The following is a 15207-nucleotide window of genomic DNA, read 5'->3' as shown; positions in this document are numbered from 1 at the left end:
TTTTTAATCATAAAGAAATGCTTGTTTCTATTGATGCCAAATCTGTGCATAAATATTCATATTCTTTCTTGGGGACGGGAAAAAGAATCCCAGGAGGATTTTACCTGTTTTCACTCAACTGCAATTATTGAATGAATTGCAAAAAATAAGATGACTTTGGGGGGTTCCCGTCATGGCTCAGCAGTAAAACCTAACTAGTATCTGTAAGGACATGGGTTCAATCCCTGGCCTTGCTCAGTGGGGTTGTCGTGAGCTGTGCTGTAGGTCACAGATCCTCCATTGCTGTGGCTATAGCATGGGCTGGCAGCTACAGCTCCAGTTCAATCCCTAGCCTGGAAACCTCCATATGTCTCAGGTGCTGCCCTCAAATAAACAAACAAAAAGAATAAGATGACTTTACATTCTGAGCTTTTTTTTTTTTTTTTACTTTATATGTTTACTTCCTTCTCTTTTCAAATTTAATTATATACATTTGGTGAACACATCTTTAGTAAATTCACAATCTAATGATTTTTACAGAATATTGAATAATACAGTAAGAAAAAAATGGATGAAGAGCCTGAAAGAACTAAGCGATGGGAAGGAGGCTATGAAAGAACATGGTGAGTAGGGCATTATTACTATTCCTTCTCTCTTAGAATTTCTCTCTCTCTCTGTCTCTTTTTTTTTTAAGGGACATATCCTTGGCATATGGAGGTTCCCATGCTAGGGGTTGAATTGGAGCTGCAGCTGCTGGCCTAGGCCACAGCAAGATGGGATCTGAGCCGAGTCTGCAACCTACACCACAGCTCATGGAAACACCAGATCCTTAACCCACTGAGCGAGGCCAAGGATTGAACCCACGTCCTCATGGATACTAGTCAGATTTGTTTCCACAGCACCACAACAGGAACTCCCTTAGACCTTTTTTCTTTGGAGGGGGGAGGCCAAGTCTGAGGCATGTGGAAGTTCCCGGGCCAGGGATCAAAGGGATGGACCCCGGACCACAGCACTGAGCAAATACAGCAGTGACAACGCTGGAGCCCTAATCCACTGAGCCACCAAGAAAGTCCAGTTTGTTTGTTTTTTAACAATTTTATTAGAGTATATTTTACACGTGTTAAAATTCCCCTCTTTCCTATATATAATTCAGTGGTTTTTAGAGAATTTACTAAGTTGTTCAATCATAAGCATGAATCAGTTTTAGAACATTTTCACCATTCCTCATGCCTATTTACAATTAATTCCATTCCCACCTCCAGCCCTAGGCAACTGCTAATCTATATAGTTTCTCTCCCTATAGATTGGCCCTTTCTGGACATTTCATGTAAATGTAATCATAAGATGTGTTCAGTTGTGTCTGACTTTTTTAACTTAACATACTAATTTCAAGTTCATCCATGTTGTAGCATGTATCAGTAATTCATTCCTTTATATTGCTAAACACAGTATTCTTTTGTATGATTATCCCATATTTTTATTTGTCCATTCACCAGTTGATAGGTGTTTCGATTATTTATAATTTTTGGCTGTTCTGAATAATGCACTTGTGAACATTCAGGTGCAGATCTTTGTGTGGACATGTGTTTTCATTTCTGTTGGGTTAATACAATTTTAGTTTATCTTTTCAAACAAGTAATTATTGCTTATAGGGAGATTCTTAAAGAAGATGAATCAGGATCTCTTAAAGCTACAATAGAAGATATTCTCTTCAAAGCAAAGAGAAAAAGGTATGTAAAATTTTTTATGGGTTAAAAAGTTAAAATATTTTCCTTTAAGCTTTCTGTCCACCTGTGCCCACAACTCAATACATCATTTCAATTGTGTTTCCAGGAAGCTGACCTATGTATAGCCTTCTAAGTAGTGCAAAGGAACCAGCAACCTATTGCTTCAGAAGGGAAAATGCTTTTTCGGGATGATCCAAAATGCCCATAGTTGTATGCATCCCATAAGTTAATAATTTCCTTCACTAAAAAAATACTGGTTAGTTGAAAGTTGTAGTGATTTTTCAGGTAGTATATGCTATTCTATTAAAATGTTTGTGTAATTTTAACAGGGTAATTGAGCACCATGGACAAGTTCGACTTGGAATGGTATGTTATTCTTTTTTTCTTCTGCTAATACAGAACTATAGCTTAATAGAATAAACAAGGGTAAAATGACAAACTATTTAGAAGAATATATTAAAAATATATGTGTAGAATATATGAATACTAAACACCATTTTTACTTTTTGGTCAAAAATGTTTTTGGAAATTGTTGTCATGTGTGGTTTTTTTTTTTTGGTTATTTTGGTTTGTTTGGTTTTTTTTTTGTAGATGCGCCATCTTTACGTGGTAGTAGATGGATCAAGAACAATGGAAGACCAAGATTTAAAGCCAAATAGGCTGACATGTACTTTAAAGGTATACTAAAATCATTTAATTTATACCGTGAGGAAGGATGCTGAATTTGAAAGAAATATTTTTAAAGAGTGCAATCTTTTTTTTTTGGAGTTAAATACATACTTTAGCTAAGTAGAAGTGCTACCAGATCATTTATGGAAATGGTGTACTAAAATAGCTAATTACTGATGCCTTTAATTTCTACCGTTCCACGCCATGTTAAAATCTTGCTTTGTCAGTTATCCCTTTTCTTTATTGAATCTTCGTTTTCCTTTGAGTTACTTGAATCAGTCTTCTCAGCTTATAAACACATTCAGATTATTCCTAATTTATTGAAACCCAGCCTCAACTCTGCTCATTTCTCCTTGTCCTTTTTGGATCTTTTCCTTGTTTAGATTGTTTTTGTCTAAGCGGTTCCATCTTTTAAGGCCTAACTCAGCTGTCTCATCACTTACCACTTCAAACTCAGGTTTATTTAATATGTTAATTTTTATTTATGTAATATTTTTACTACTGGACATTTTTTGAAAATCTGGAAACTTAACAATCTTGAGAAGAGGACTTCTCATTGTGGTGCAGCGGAGACAAATCCAGCTAGTAACCATGAGGTTTCGGGTTCGATCCCCGACATTGCTCAGTGGGTTCAGGATCCGGTGTTGCCATGAGCTGTGGTGTAGGTCACAGAATTGGTGTGGATCCTGCGTTGCTGTGGCTGTGGTGTAGGCCAGCAGCTGTAGCTCTGATTGGACCCCTAGCCTGGGAACTTCCAAGTGCTGTGGGTTCAGCCCTAAAAAACAAACAAAAAAATCATGAGAAGAAATGCTTGATAAATAAATTTTGCACAGCATGTTCTCTCTGGTTGTTACTTTGCCCTTATCTAGTATTTCTTTTTTGTTTTCTTTAAACAGTTGTTGGAATACTTTGTAGAGGAATATTTTGATCAAAACCCTATCAGTCAGGTATGTGGATAAGTGCCCTAATTTAGAATTAGAATACTGATATTATCGCCAAATATAATTTTTAAAACATTGGACATATATTCTATCAACTATTAAGTGATTCAGGGAGTTTCCCTGTGGCGCAGGGGGTTAAGGATCCAGTGTTATCATGGTAGTAGCTCAGGTTGCTGTTGTGGTGTAGATTCGATCCCTGGCCTAGGAACTTCCACATGCTGTGGGTACAGCCAAAAAAAAAAAAAAAATACAAAGAAACTATTAAGTGATTCAGATTGTGTACAAGTTTCTGGGACACTTATCAATGATAAGCAAGAAAATTGAAAGTTAAAACAATGTATAGCGAACCCATAGCTAAACTTACATCAGAAGTTTCTCACATGTTACGTATTCCTTTTGTAATTAGTATTTTATTTACATACATTCTTGTCAAGAAGAAATAATTTGTTAAATTAATAATCATTTTTGTTTTTATTTTGAGATTGGAATAATTGTAACAAAAAGTAAAAGAGCTGAAAAACTGACTGAACTCTCAGGTATGCATAAAATTACTTTTACAGCCCTTAAGGACTTTGCCTTATTTACCCAACCTTGTAACTCTGTTTTAAGGTCGCCTAATAAGTAAAATGAAGCCTTCCTGCTTGTTCTCTAGGTAAAACATTTCGAAAATCCTCTATTAAACTCTATTAAAATCCTCTATTAAAAGGCCCACTCAACAGCATTTTTTAAATGTATTTTAAATGATCAAAATGAAGTTTCAATATATGCGTTGCTAAATCATGGAGAAACTGTTACTTACAGTGCTGATAGTCTGGTTAATTTCTTTAACATTTTCTGGAAAAAAGCCATAAAAACATTCCTTGGAATTATACTTAGGAAAGAATAAAAAGCCTCACTCTACAAATACACTATTTGCAACAGTATGTATAATAGTGACAAGTTGGAAGTAACTAAAACATTCAACAGTAAGAAGTTAGTTTGGTAAATTACACTGTATGATAAACTCAATTTAATGAATTTTCATTATTGTTAATTAATATGAAGACAGTGTTGAAATAGGAGGAAATATCTGAAGAATATCATATTTTGTTGCATCCCAGATTCTGTCACTTGTAAGATATCTTTATGAGCCATCAAGAAGGAAATACTCTGAGTTCCCAGGACTCAACATCATCACTCCTGTGGCTCAGGCTTGGGTTCAGGCCCTGGCCCAGGAACTTCTGCATGCCACAGGTGTGGCCAAAATAAATAAATAAATACATAAATAAAAGAAAACACTCTAATAGTTAACCTTTGACTCAAAGTCAAATGATACATGAATTGTTTGACATACCTCTCAACTATTGTAAAGAATTTGGCAGTTTCTCTTCCCTTCATTTGTATTGCTTAGCGTGAGACAGACAATCTTTTCAGATGTTATTTCAGTAACAGGACATAACACAGTTTTGTCTCTTTGTGAAAATCCTTCTTTCTTAGGTCTTATAAAGCACTTGTTTTTTCTTCTCCCTGAAGAAAAAGATGGAATTCTTTTATCAATGAGTTCTTTCTTCACCAATAAAAAATTAACATTTCACTGTTGTGTTCCATGCCTTTCTACATAAAAAGATAACCTTTTGTATTAACTTTTCTAAAAACTCTTTTTATCCCAGTTAAATATGAATAGCACAAACAATGCACATGATGCAGTTGAAGTAGCAGCACATCAGTAGCATTCACAGGTTCATACAGGAGCAGTGACAGCTATGTTACAAATGCTGCCTGGCTGCCAGTGATTATCAGATACATCATGATGATGTTGAAATGTGAACATATATTAGTATTCTTACCACAGTGGCTTGGGTTGCTGCTGTGGCTTGGTTTGATCCCTGACCTGGGAACTTGTATGTGTTGTGGGCTCAGCCAAAAAAAAAAAAAAAAAATTCTGATGTAAAAGTTCAATTTGCTAAAAATGTAAATTTTAGAGATTCTCTTGTTTAACATCAGATATGTAAATTTGGGAGAAAGATAAATTTCCATAATGTATATATATATTTTTATTAAAAGTAGATTATTCTATTTCTGTTTTAGGAAACCCAAGAAAACACATAACGTCTTTGAAGAAGGCTGTAGATATGACTTGCAATGGAGAACCATCTCTTTATAACTCCTTAAGCATGGCTATGCAGACTCTAAAGTTAGTATGTTACACTTTTTTTTTAGGATTGCATATGCAGCATATGGAAGTTCCCAGGCTAAGGACAGAATCAGAGCTACAGCTACTCACCTACCCCAGAGTCATAGCAATGCCAGATCCAAGCCAAGTCTGCAGCCTACACCACAGCTCATGGCAACACCGGATTCTTGACCCATTGAGCGAGGCCAGAGATTGAACCCCTGTCCTTATGGATACTAGTCGGGTCCGTTACCGCTGAGCCCCATTCAATGGGTCAGGGATCCGGTGTTGCTGTGAGCTGTGGTGTAGGTCACAGACAAGGCTTGGATCCCACCTTGCTGTGGCTATGGTATATGGTATAGACTGACAGCTGTAGCTCTGATTTGACCCCTAGCCTGGAAACGTCCATATGCTGTGGGTGCGACCCTAAAAAGCAAAATAAAAAACAAAGCTGTAGCAATGTTGGCGGTACAAAAGAAATTTTTTTTTTTAATCTTTTTGCCTTTTCTAGGGCCGCTCCTGCGGCATATGGAGGTTCCCAGGCTAGGGGTCTAATCGGAGCTGTAGCGGCCGGCCTATGCCAGAGCCACAGCAACACGGGATCCGAGCCGTGTCTGCAGCCTACACCACAGCGCACGGCAATGCTGGATCCTTAACCCACTGAGCAAGGCCAGGGATGGAACCTGCAACCTCATGGTTCCTAGTTGGATTTGTTAACCACTGAGCCACGACGGGAACTCTAGTACAAAAAAAATGTTAAAAGAATAAGTATTTTATTGTGGAATTTGGTATAATAACTGAGTTTGTGTATTTATTCATTTTTATTAACTTATTTTGTGAATTAATATCTTACTTTTCTAGCAAATTTAACTATGTGGAATATAGGTAAAACCCCAAAGAAAGTATTCAGTTTAAAGTTTATGTATTTTATCCCTGGATAATCTGTCCTCAATCATATTTTTTGTTTGTTTGTTTGTTGTTTTTTAGGGCTGCATCTGCAGCATATGAAAGTTCCCAGGCTAGGGGTCACATTGGAACTGTAGCTGCTGGCCCACCACAGCCACAGCAATGCTGGATCTGAGCTGCATCTGCGACCTTCATTGCAGCTCACTGCAACGCCAGATCCTCAACCCATGGAGTGAGGCCAGGGATGGAACCCTAATCCTCGCTGGATCCCAGTCGGATTCATTACCACTGAGCCACAATGGGAGCTCCCCTGACTCATATTTTTATACCTTAATATAATAGATATGTTTTTAGTTTTGGAGTAGATGAGGAGGTAACACACATAGTAAAGGTAGGTACAATAGCAGCATCTATGAATGAAAGCTGAGCCTAGCAATGAAGATATAAGCAGGACAGCTATAAATAACTGAAAAAATAGTTCCAAAAAGCATAGAAATCTCTCTTTGGTATAGAGGGAAACAGCTTGTCACATCTTAAAATCCCAACAGAGTTCCTGTTGTGGCTCAGCGGTAACAAATTTGACTGGTGTCCATGAGGATTCAGGTTCAATCCCTGGCTTCATTCGGTGGGTTGGGGATCAGGTGCTGTTGTGAGCTGTGGTGGTGGGTCTCAGACTCAGCTCAGATCTCCCATTGCTGCGCCTGTGGTGTAGGTCATCTGCCGCCGCTTTGATTCAAACCCTAGCCTGGGGAACTTCCATATGCCACAGGTGTAGACCTAAAAAGCAGCAAAACTCCAAAACCCATAAGCCATCATTTTAATTAAATGAAACACAAACATTAATGTATGAGAGTATTACGGCTCAATCACCATGAGGTTAATTTGTAGTCTTTAAAAAAGAAGTATGTGGAGTTCCCTTGTGGCATAGCAGGTTAAGGATCTGGTGTTGTCACTGCAACAGCTCAGGCCCCTGCTGTGAAACAGGTTCAATCCCTGGCCCTGGAACTTCCTTTTGCAAGCATGGCCAAGCCATACATATGCACCTTAAAGTTGATTTATGTGGTACTGGCGTATCTTCCAGTGTACACTGTAGACTTTGTATGAAACAGATCTATTAGAATGTTAAGCCTCATGGTGTCAGGAACTTGCTGGCTTTGTCTGCCACTCTATCCCTGGAACTGAAAAGAGTAGTCAGTAAATATTTATTGAATGAATAAGTGGGTCCATGATTTGTCTTTAAGTGTGTAGCTAATTTTAGAAAAATCTACGTTCAGGTGTCTAGAGTATGCTCACAATTCATTCCTTTGCAGTATTGAAACAAATGAGGTATTCTATAGTCTAAATGTGTAAACCATGTGTCCTGTTCATTCTGGGTAAGTTTTTATTAGTGTAATCTGTTGGGCCTCATTGGAATGTGTTTTATCTTTCTTTAGACACATGCCTGGACATACTAGTAGAGAAGTCCTCGTCATCTTTAGCAGCCTCACAACTTGTGACCCATCGAATATCTATGACCTAATCAAGGTAGAGCCAATAATTTCTTTATAATCAAAGTTACAATTCTAAAACAAATTCTGGAGTGAATTTATTGCTAGTTTTCAGAGCATTCTATCTATGTTTTCAAAAACATTAATTCGATTTTTTTTTTCCCTCAAAACCTTCCATTTCCTTGGATTTTACGAAGACCCTAAAGGCGGCTAAAATTAGAGTGTCTGTTATTGGATTGTCTGCAGAGGTTCGGGTTTGCACTGTGCTCGCTCGTGAAACTGGAGGTATATATCTAGAATCTTCAATAGTTACTTATCATGACTATATAAAAAGTAACTATTAATTAGGATGTTTTCATCTGTTTTTAAGCTGCTAAACTTAAATCAGTTCATGTCCTGAAGTCCAAAATATGGGTAGTCATATTAAATATATCATGGGTTCTATAAGATATCTCAAAATGCAAGGAATTTTCAATAGTTATGTCAGTGTTTAAAGCATTGTAACTTTTGAAAAGCTAGAAATTTCACTATATATAACTCTTAGCAAAGATCTTATAAATTAGCTTTAATTAAATTGTAATTACAGTTATTCCTCAAGAAGTCAATTTAGAGATGTTGTTTAAAGTTTGTGAAAAATGATAATTAGCTTAAATATTTATTTTGAAAGTGAACATTCTCAGATAGTAAAACTTTTAAGAATTTTACAGAAATTATAATTCATTCCTTACATCTGGAAAGCTAATGTTTCTTTTATTTTGTGTCTTGTTAGGCACATACCATGTTATTTTAGATGAAAGCCATTACAAAGAATTGCTGACACATCATGTTAGTCCTCCTCCTGCTAGCTCAAGTTCTGAATGCTCACTTATTCGTATGGGTAAGTGTGTATTTTGTGTTATTTTTAAAAATACTTTTTTTTTTGTCTTTTTGCTATTTCTTTGGGCTGCTCCCGCGGCATATGGAAGTTCCCAGGCTAGGGGTTGGACCGGAGCTGTAGCCACCGGCCTACACCAGAGCCACAGCAATGCCGGATCGTCAACCCACTGAGCAAGGGCAGGGACCAAACCCGCAATCTCATAGTTCCTAGTCAGATTCGTCAACCACTGCGCCACGACAGGAACTCCCTTTTTTTATACACACACACACACACACACATACACACACACGTATGTAATTTTAGGGTCACACCTGAAGCATATGGTGGTTCCCCAGCTAGGGGCTGAATCAGAGCTGTAGCCACCTGCCTACACCACAGCCACAGCAACGTGGGATTCAAGCCACCGTCTGCAACCCACACCACAGCTCACTGGCAATGCCAGATCCTTAACCCACTGATCGAGGCTGGGGATTGAACCTGCATCCTCATGCGTGCTAGTCAGATTCGTTTCCATTGAGCCACAATGGGAACTCCAAAAAAATATATTTTGACTCAAACTATATTTCTGTTTTCACTTGCACAAGTTTTTTTGTTTGTTTGTTGTTATTGTCGTCGTCTTTTTAGGGCTGCACCCATGGCATATGGAGGTTCCCAGGCCAGGGGTCAAATCAGAGCTGGAGCTGCCACCCTACACCACAGCCACAGCAACACCAGATCCAAACCACGTCTCTGACCTACACCACAGCCACTGCAATGCCAGATCCTTAACGCACTAATCGAGGCCAGGGATTGAATCTGTGTCTTCATGGATGCTAGTTGGGTTCATGACCGCTGAGCCACAACAGGAACTTCACAGGTTATCATTTTAACACCTAAGGGTTTCTTTTATTGGAGTTCCCATCATGGCTCAGTGGTTAACGAATCCGACTAGGAACCATGAGGTTTTGGGTTCCATCCTTGGCTTTGCTCAGTGAGTTAAGGATCCGGCGTTGCCGTGAGCTGTGGTCTAAGTTGCAGACTCGGCTCGGATCCCAAGTTGCTGAGGCTCTGTCGTAGGTCGGCGGCTATAGTTCCGATTTGACCCCTAGCTGGGGAACCTCCATATGCCGTGGGAGCGGCCCAAGAAATGGCAAAAAGACAAAAACAAACAAACAAAAAAAAGTTTCTTTTATTTGACTTAAATTTTTTGTTTGTTTTTTAGGGCCGTACCCACGGCATATGGAGTTTCCCAGGCTAGGGGTTGAATCAGAGCTGTAGCTGCCGGCCTACATCACAGCCACAGCAACGCCAGATCCAAGCTGCATCTGTGACCTACACCACAGCTCATGGCAACGCTGGATCCCTAACCCACTGAGCAAGGCCAGGGATTGAACCTGCATCCTCGTAGATGCTAGTCAGATTCGTTAACTGCTGAGCCATGACGGGAACTCTGACTTAAATGTTTTATAATTAGAGAAAATTATGCTATTGAAGCAACTTTGGGAAATAGAAATAAAACTAAAATTAAATCCACTTGTAGTTCTATCACTCAGGCAACACTACTGGCTATTCTTTTATTGTTAAGGCTAGAAAGGTATAAAGACATTGTGTTTCTAGAAAAACTCTAGTACTAGGAAATTTGAAAAATCCGTTGTATTGTTTGATTAAAGCTGTGTAATACAAACTGTGCAAAGACAGAGGACTGCAGGGAGATATCAGATTGCTCAAAGTGATTTTTTTCAGGAGGGAGAAATTGGTTTTGCATCATTTAAAATTTTTTTAATTTTCCTGTTTTTCAAAAATTATAGTAAACATTTGTAACAGCTATAATTGAAAAAGTCCAACTTTTTCAATATAAAAAGAATCTCCTTGTTTAACGTGCATTTTTAAATTCTCAGTGGGATCAGGAATGCTTTTCTGCATTGTTTTTAGCCATTTATAGTACAGGTCAACCTTTCTTTCCTGTGTCCTACTCTAAAATGATATTAGTATCTATCTCATTGTGTGTTGCAAGGATTGAGTTAATAAAGACAAAGTATTTAAAGTTATGCTTGACATAAACCATACCTTTTCGATATTATGTGAGCTAATCTCTTTTGGTTTACCAATACATATCCTTAGTCCATTTTAAATTTGATAATTTTAAAATTTTTATATTGGCGTTCCTGTCGTGGCGCAGTGGTTAACGAATCCGACTAGGAACCATGAGGTTGCGGGTTTGGTCCCTGCCCTTGCTCAGTGGGTTAAAGATCCAGCATTGCCATGAGCTGTGGTGTAGGTCACAGATGCAGCTCAGATCTGGCATTGCTGTGGCTGTGGTGTAGGCCGGCGGCTACAGCTCTGATTCAACCCCTAGCCTGGGAACCTCCATTTGCCATGGGTGCAGCCCTAAAAAGAAATATATATGGAAAACAAACTGAAGCATTCCAAAATTTTAAGCGTTTCTTCCACAATTAATTTTTCTTCTAATCTGGAATTACTGTCAGCTTGACCATGCTACAATAAACATAACTAAAAGTCAAGAAAGAGAACTCCTGCACAAGTTTGTGGGCTTTCCAGTAGGAACATTTTTAGGTTTCTTTTCCTAGAATTTTGCTATTTTCTTTGAAAAAAGAAAGTAATACATTTTTCTTCTGTTCAGGATTTCCTCAGCATACTATTGCTTCTCTGTCTGATCAAGATGCAAAACCCTCTTTCAGCATGGCGTAAGTAAAACCTTGAAACTGTCTGTGGTAATGTTTTCATCCTGTTAACTCCTTCCTATAAGTTAAAAAGACAGGCTTAAAATGTAATGGCTTTTGTACAATATTACTTTCTCTGTAGCTGTAAAAAGGAGTGAGGTGTGTGGAAGTGGCTACCGTTTGGCAAGGCGGAGTACTAGAGAGTAAAGCGCTGCACGGAGAGCCTCAGAGATCTCCCCATAAGCCATTAGCTGAGTATGGATCTGCATTCCCATTAGGAAATTACTGGAGGCCAGAGAAAGAAGCACCAGAGAGGAGCAGCAGAGCCATCCCTAGAGCTTACATGGGGCAGGGAGTAGTACTTAGTCCCACCAGGCAGTGTGGAAAGACCTCTTAACACCCCAGACATGGAATAGAGTCAGAGTCCATAGTAATGAAATCAAATTACGCTGGATGAGCAGCTGTTGTGGATAGCCTAACAAACTTAAAAGCAAGTCTTGAACATATCAAATTGTTTACCAGTTCCTTAAGTATGTTCCAGAAAAAGCCACCAATATACTTAAGGCAATTAAAAAAAAAAAAACTCAGCACCCAAAGCAGAGCAAAATTCACAGTATCTGGCAGCCAATCAGAAATTACCAGTTATGGGAGTTCCTGTTGTGGCTCAGTGGGTTAAGAACCCGACTAGTATCCACAAGGATGTGGGTTCAATCCCTGGCCTTGCTCAGTGGGTTGAGGATCCAGTGTTCCTGTGAGCTGTGGTGTAGGTCACAGACACGGCTTGGATCTGGCGTTGCTGTGCCTGTGGCATAGACTGGCAGCGGCAGCTCTGATTTGATCCCTACCCTGGGAACTTCCACATGCCTCGAGTGCGGCTCTAAAAAGAAATTACCAGGAGTTCCTGTTGTGGCTCAGTGGAAACAAACCTGACTAGGATCCATGAGGATGCAGGTTCAATCCCTGGCCTCGGTCAGTGGGTTAAGGATATGGTGTATCCCTTAGCTTTGTGTAGGTCACAGATGCAGCTCACATCCAGCATGTGGCCCTGGCATAGGCTGGCAGTTGCAGCTTTGATTCGACCCCTACCCTGGGAACTTCCATATGCCAAGTGTGAGGCCCTAAAAAGACAAAGAAAAGAAAAGAAAAGAAAAGAAAAGAAAAGAAAGTAGCACTGTGGAATGCTTGGCCAATTGGGATCTGCTCTCTAGCACAGGAAACTCTATCCAATATTCTGTGATAATCTATACGGGAAAAGAATCTGAAAAGAATGGATGTGTGTATATGCATAACTGAATCACTGGCTGTACAGCAGGAATTATCACTACATTGTAAATCCACTATACTTCAATGAAACAAAAAAAATCATAGTAGCATACTTTCTTTTGCTCTAACTGCTCACATCTTTATATATCACTTTTTGAAAATAATATTTCCTCTCACAGGCATCTGGATAGCAACACTGAGCCAGGACTTACATTAGGAGGCTATTTCTGCCCACAGTGTCGGGCAAAGTACTGTGAGCTTCCTGTTGAATGTAAAATCTGTGGTAAGAAACCAATTGTTCATTATTCAGTGAATTGATCTTGGCAGAGCCTCCTTGCCTGCCCATTCACATCTCTCACAAGCATCCTATCCTAATAAATCTATTTCTTGCTTTAAAAAAAAAGAATTAATCTTGAATAACTTATTACATGTATAGCTATTAAAATAAATATAAAGTTGTGCTTTCCTTTTTTTTCATTGTGTTCCTACTACTCCATTTCTAAAAATAAACATGGCATTCTCGAGAGTTTCCTGATTTTCTTTCTCAAAAAAAGTATGTTTTTTAAAAACAATATAGTAGATCTAGGAGACATTATTGTAGTAGATCTAGTAGACATTTATTTCATAAAAGAAATACATATAAGGAGAATGAGGAATTAAAGCAATAGAATTGTAGGATTTTATTTCATTTATAAGTAAGCAGGTTGGCCAAGAGTTTACCTATTTAGTGACAGAATTACGACTCCATCCTGGAACCTCTTTTTATGGCCACAAGTAAACTAAAGAAATGAATGCCAGCAATCCTAAAAAATACCGTGAAATATTTATCCTAAGTTATAACATTTGACATTTCAACCATCATTTTTATGAGACTCGGGCTATTAAATATATCTCTCTGCTTTATGTGTTAGGTCTTACCTTGGTGTCTGCACCCCATTTGGCACGGTCTTACCACCACTTATTTCCTTTGGATGCCTTTCAAGAAATTCCCCTAGAAGAACATAATGGAGAAAGGTATATGAGTTTTGATTAATTTATATCTGTTACAAGAGGTGAAGTAATGTGTGAATATACTGTTACTATCCTAAAAAAGAGTCATATTCATTTGGACAAGATAACTGCTCATATAGAAAATGAGGTATGGAATGCCTTGGTTATGATTGCAATGATTCATTAAACACATCTAGAGCTCCAAAAATCTGTTAATTCCCCTAAACTCATCTATGTATAGTAAGAGAGGTGGTATATTCATTAATTTGCTCTCCAGAAAGAAAAAAAGAAGTTCTGAATTGTAGAATTTGCTACTTTCCATTGTGCAAAACTGAAAGATGAATCCAGAAGGCCTGATATCAAAATGATATGAGAAATAAAGATGACATCAAAGGAGTTCCAGTTGGGGTGCAGCGGAAATCAATCCGACTAATATCCATGAGGATGCGGGTTTTGATCCCTGGCCTCCCTCAGTGGGTTAAAGATCCATTGTTATGGTGAGCTGTGGTACAGGTTGCAGATGTGGCTCAGATCCTGCGTTGCTGTGGCTGTGGTGTAGGCTGGCAGCTGTAGCTCCCATTCAACCCCTAGCCTGGGAACTTCTACATGACACAGTACAGCACTAAAAAGCAAAAAAAAAAAATTTAAGGGTATTTTCTGCTATTGAAAGAAAGAACTTCAGTTCCTTCAGTTCAACTAGACTGAAAGGGACTGTCAAGTGCCTGATATATTCAAGACAGACTGCACTAAAGTGTATCATTGTGAAATTTTAGAATATATGGCAAAATACTAACCCCAAACATTTCTGGAGAGGGAGAATTAGGTCACTTGACCTAGAATTAAAATTGTTTAATTTCTCATTAACAACACTGGATGCTGACAGGGAACAATTTCCTTCAAAATTTTGACTGAACATTATTACCAACCTAAATTATGTATGCAGCCAAACTATCAGTCAAATGTCAGTAGAATAAAGATGTTTTCAGACTTGTAAGGTCTCAAAAAAGAGACTTTCTTGGAAAGCTGTGAAGAGATCATTCAAAGGAACCGAAAAAGAAAATAAATGGGAAAAGGATAGGAATGTTTTATCTCAAACATGGCTAATGAAAGTCTTAGAATGACTTCCCAGAATGACACTTGTGTGTCAGATAAGGAAAATGGTCAGTTCAGTTTGGAGAAGGTCAGCATGATCTAGGACAGGTGTCACCAGGGGATGGAAACTGGAATTCCTGACCTAGATGAACATAAGACTATTTAGACTTTTCAGGGAACAGTTGGGGCTGAAGTAGTAATTACGTAGAAAACTAAGCTCATGAATAACAATATAGTTATTAATGCCAAGAAAAAATGTTTTATAGAGAGGAGTTGTATGTTATAGCTCAGCTGAATATGTCCCTATAGTCATAATAAACTAAATATTTAATACTATTCTGTCCAGGGAGTTCCCATCATGGCTCAGCAGTAATGAACCCAATTAGCATCCATGAGGATGAGGGTTCGATCCCTGGCCTCACTCGGTGGGTTAAGGATCCAGTGTTGCCGTGAGCTGTGGTGTA

The 15207-nt window shown here is 38.5% G+C and overlaps 1 protein-coding gene across 2 annotated transcripts in view; it reads left to right on the top strand.

Annotated features, from left to right (window-relative positions):
- Positions 1-15207, top strand: part of LOC125134923 (general transcription factor IIH subunit 2) — a 48711-nt gene that overhangs the window by 2825 nt on the left and 30679 nt on the right. For both annotated transcript variants that reach the window (XM_047794526.1, XM_047794578.1), the window contains exons 2-14: positions 520-602; positions 1632-1709; positions 2036-2072; positions 2298-2384; positions 3272-3322; positions 3798-3852; positions 5384-5489; positions 7808-7898; positions 8059-8146; positions 8631-8738; positions 11359-11422; positions 12841-12944; positions 13573-13675. In XM_047794526.1, coding sequence (XP_047650482.1) covers positions 547-602; positions 1632-1709; positions 2036-2072; positions 2298-2384; positions 3272-3322; positions 3798-3852; positions 5384-5489; positions 7808-7898; positions 8059-8146; positions 8631-8738; positions 11359-11422; positions 12841-12944; positions 13573-13675 — 1028 coding nt within the window. In that variant the 5' untranslated portion in view covers positions 520-546. The remainder of the gene's footprint in view (positions 1-519; positions 603-1631; positions 1710-2035; positions 2073-2297; positions 2385-3271; positions 3323-3797; positions 3853-5383; positions 5490-7807; positions 7899-8058; positions 8147-8630; positions 8739-11358; positions 11423-12840; positions 12945-13572; positions 13676-15207) is intronic.

This window comes from Phacochoerus africanus, chromosome 1, assembly GCF_016906955.1.
Source record: "Phacochoerus africanus isolate WHEZ1 chromosome 1, ROS_Pafr_v1, whole genome shotgun sequence".
Taxonomy (NCBI): Eukaryota; Metazoa; Chordata; class Mammalia; order Artiodactyla; family Suidae; genus Phacochoerus; species Phacochoerus africanus.
The sequence above is the reverse complement of the archived record's forward strand: the minus strand, read 5'-3'. Positions and strand labels throughout refer to the sequence as shown.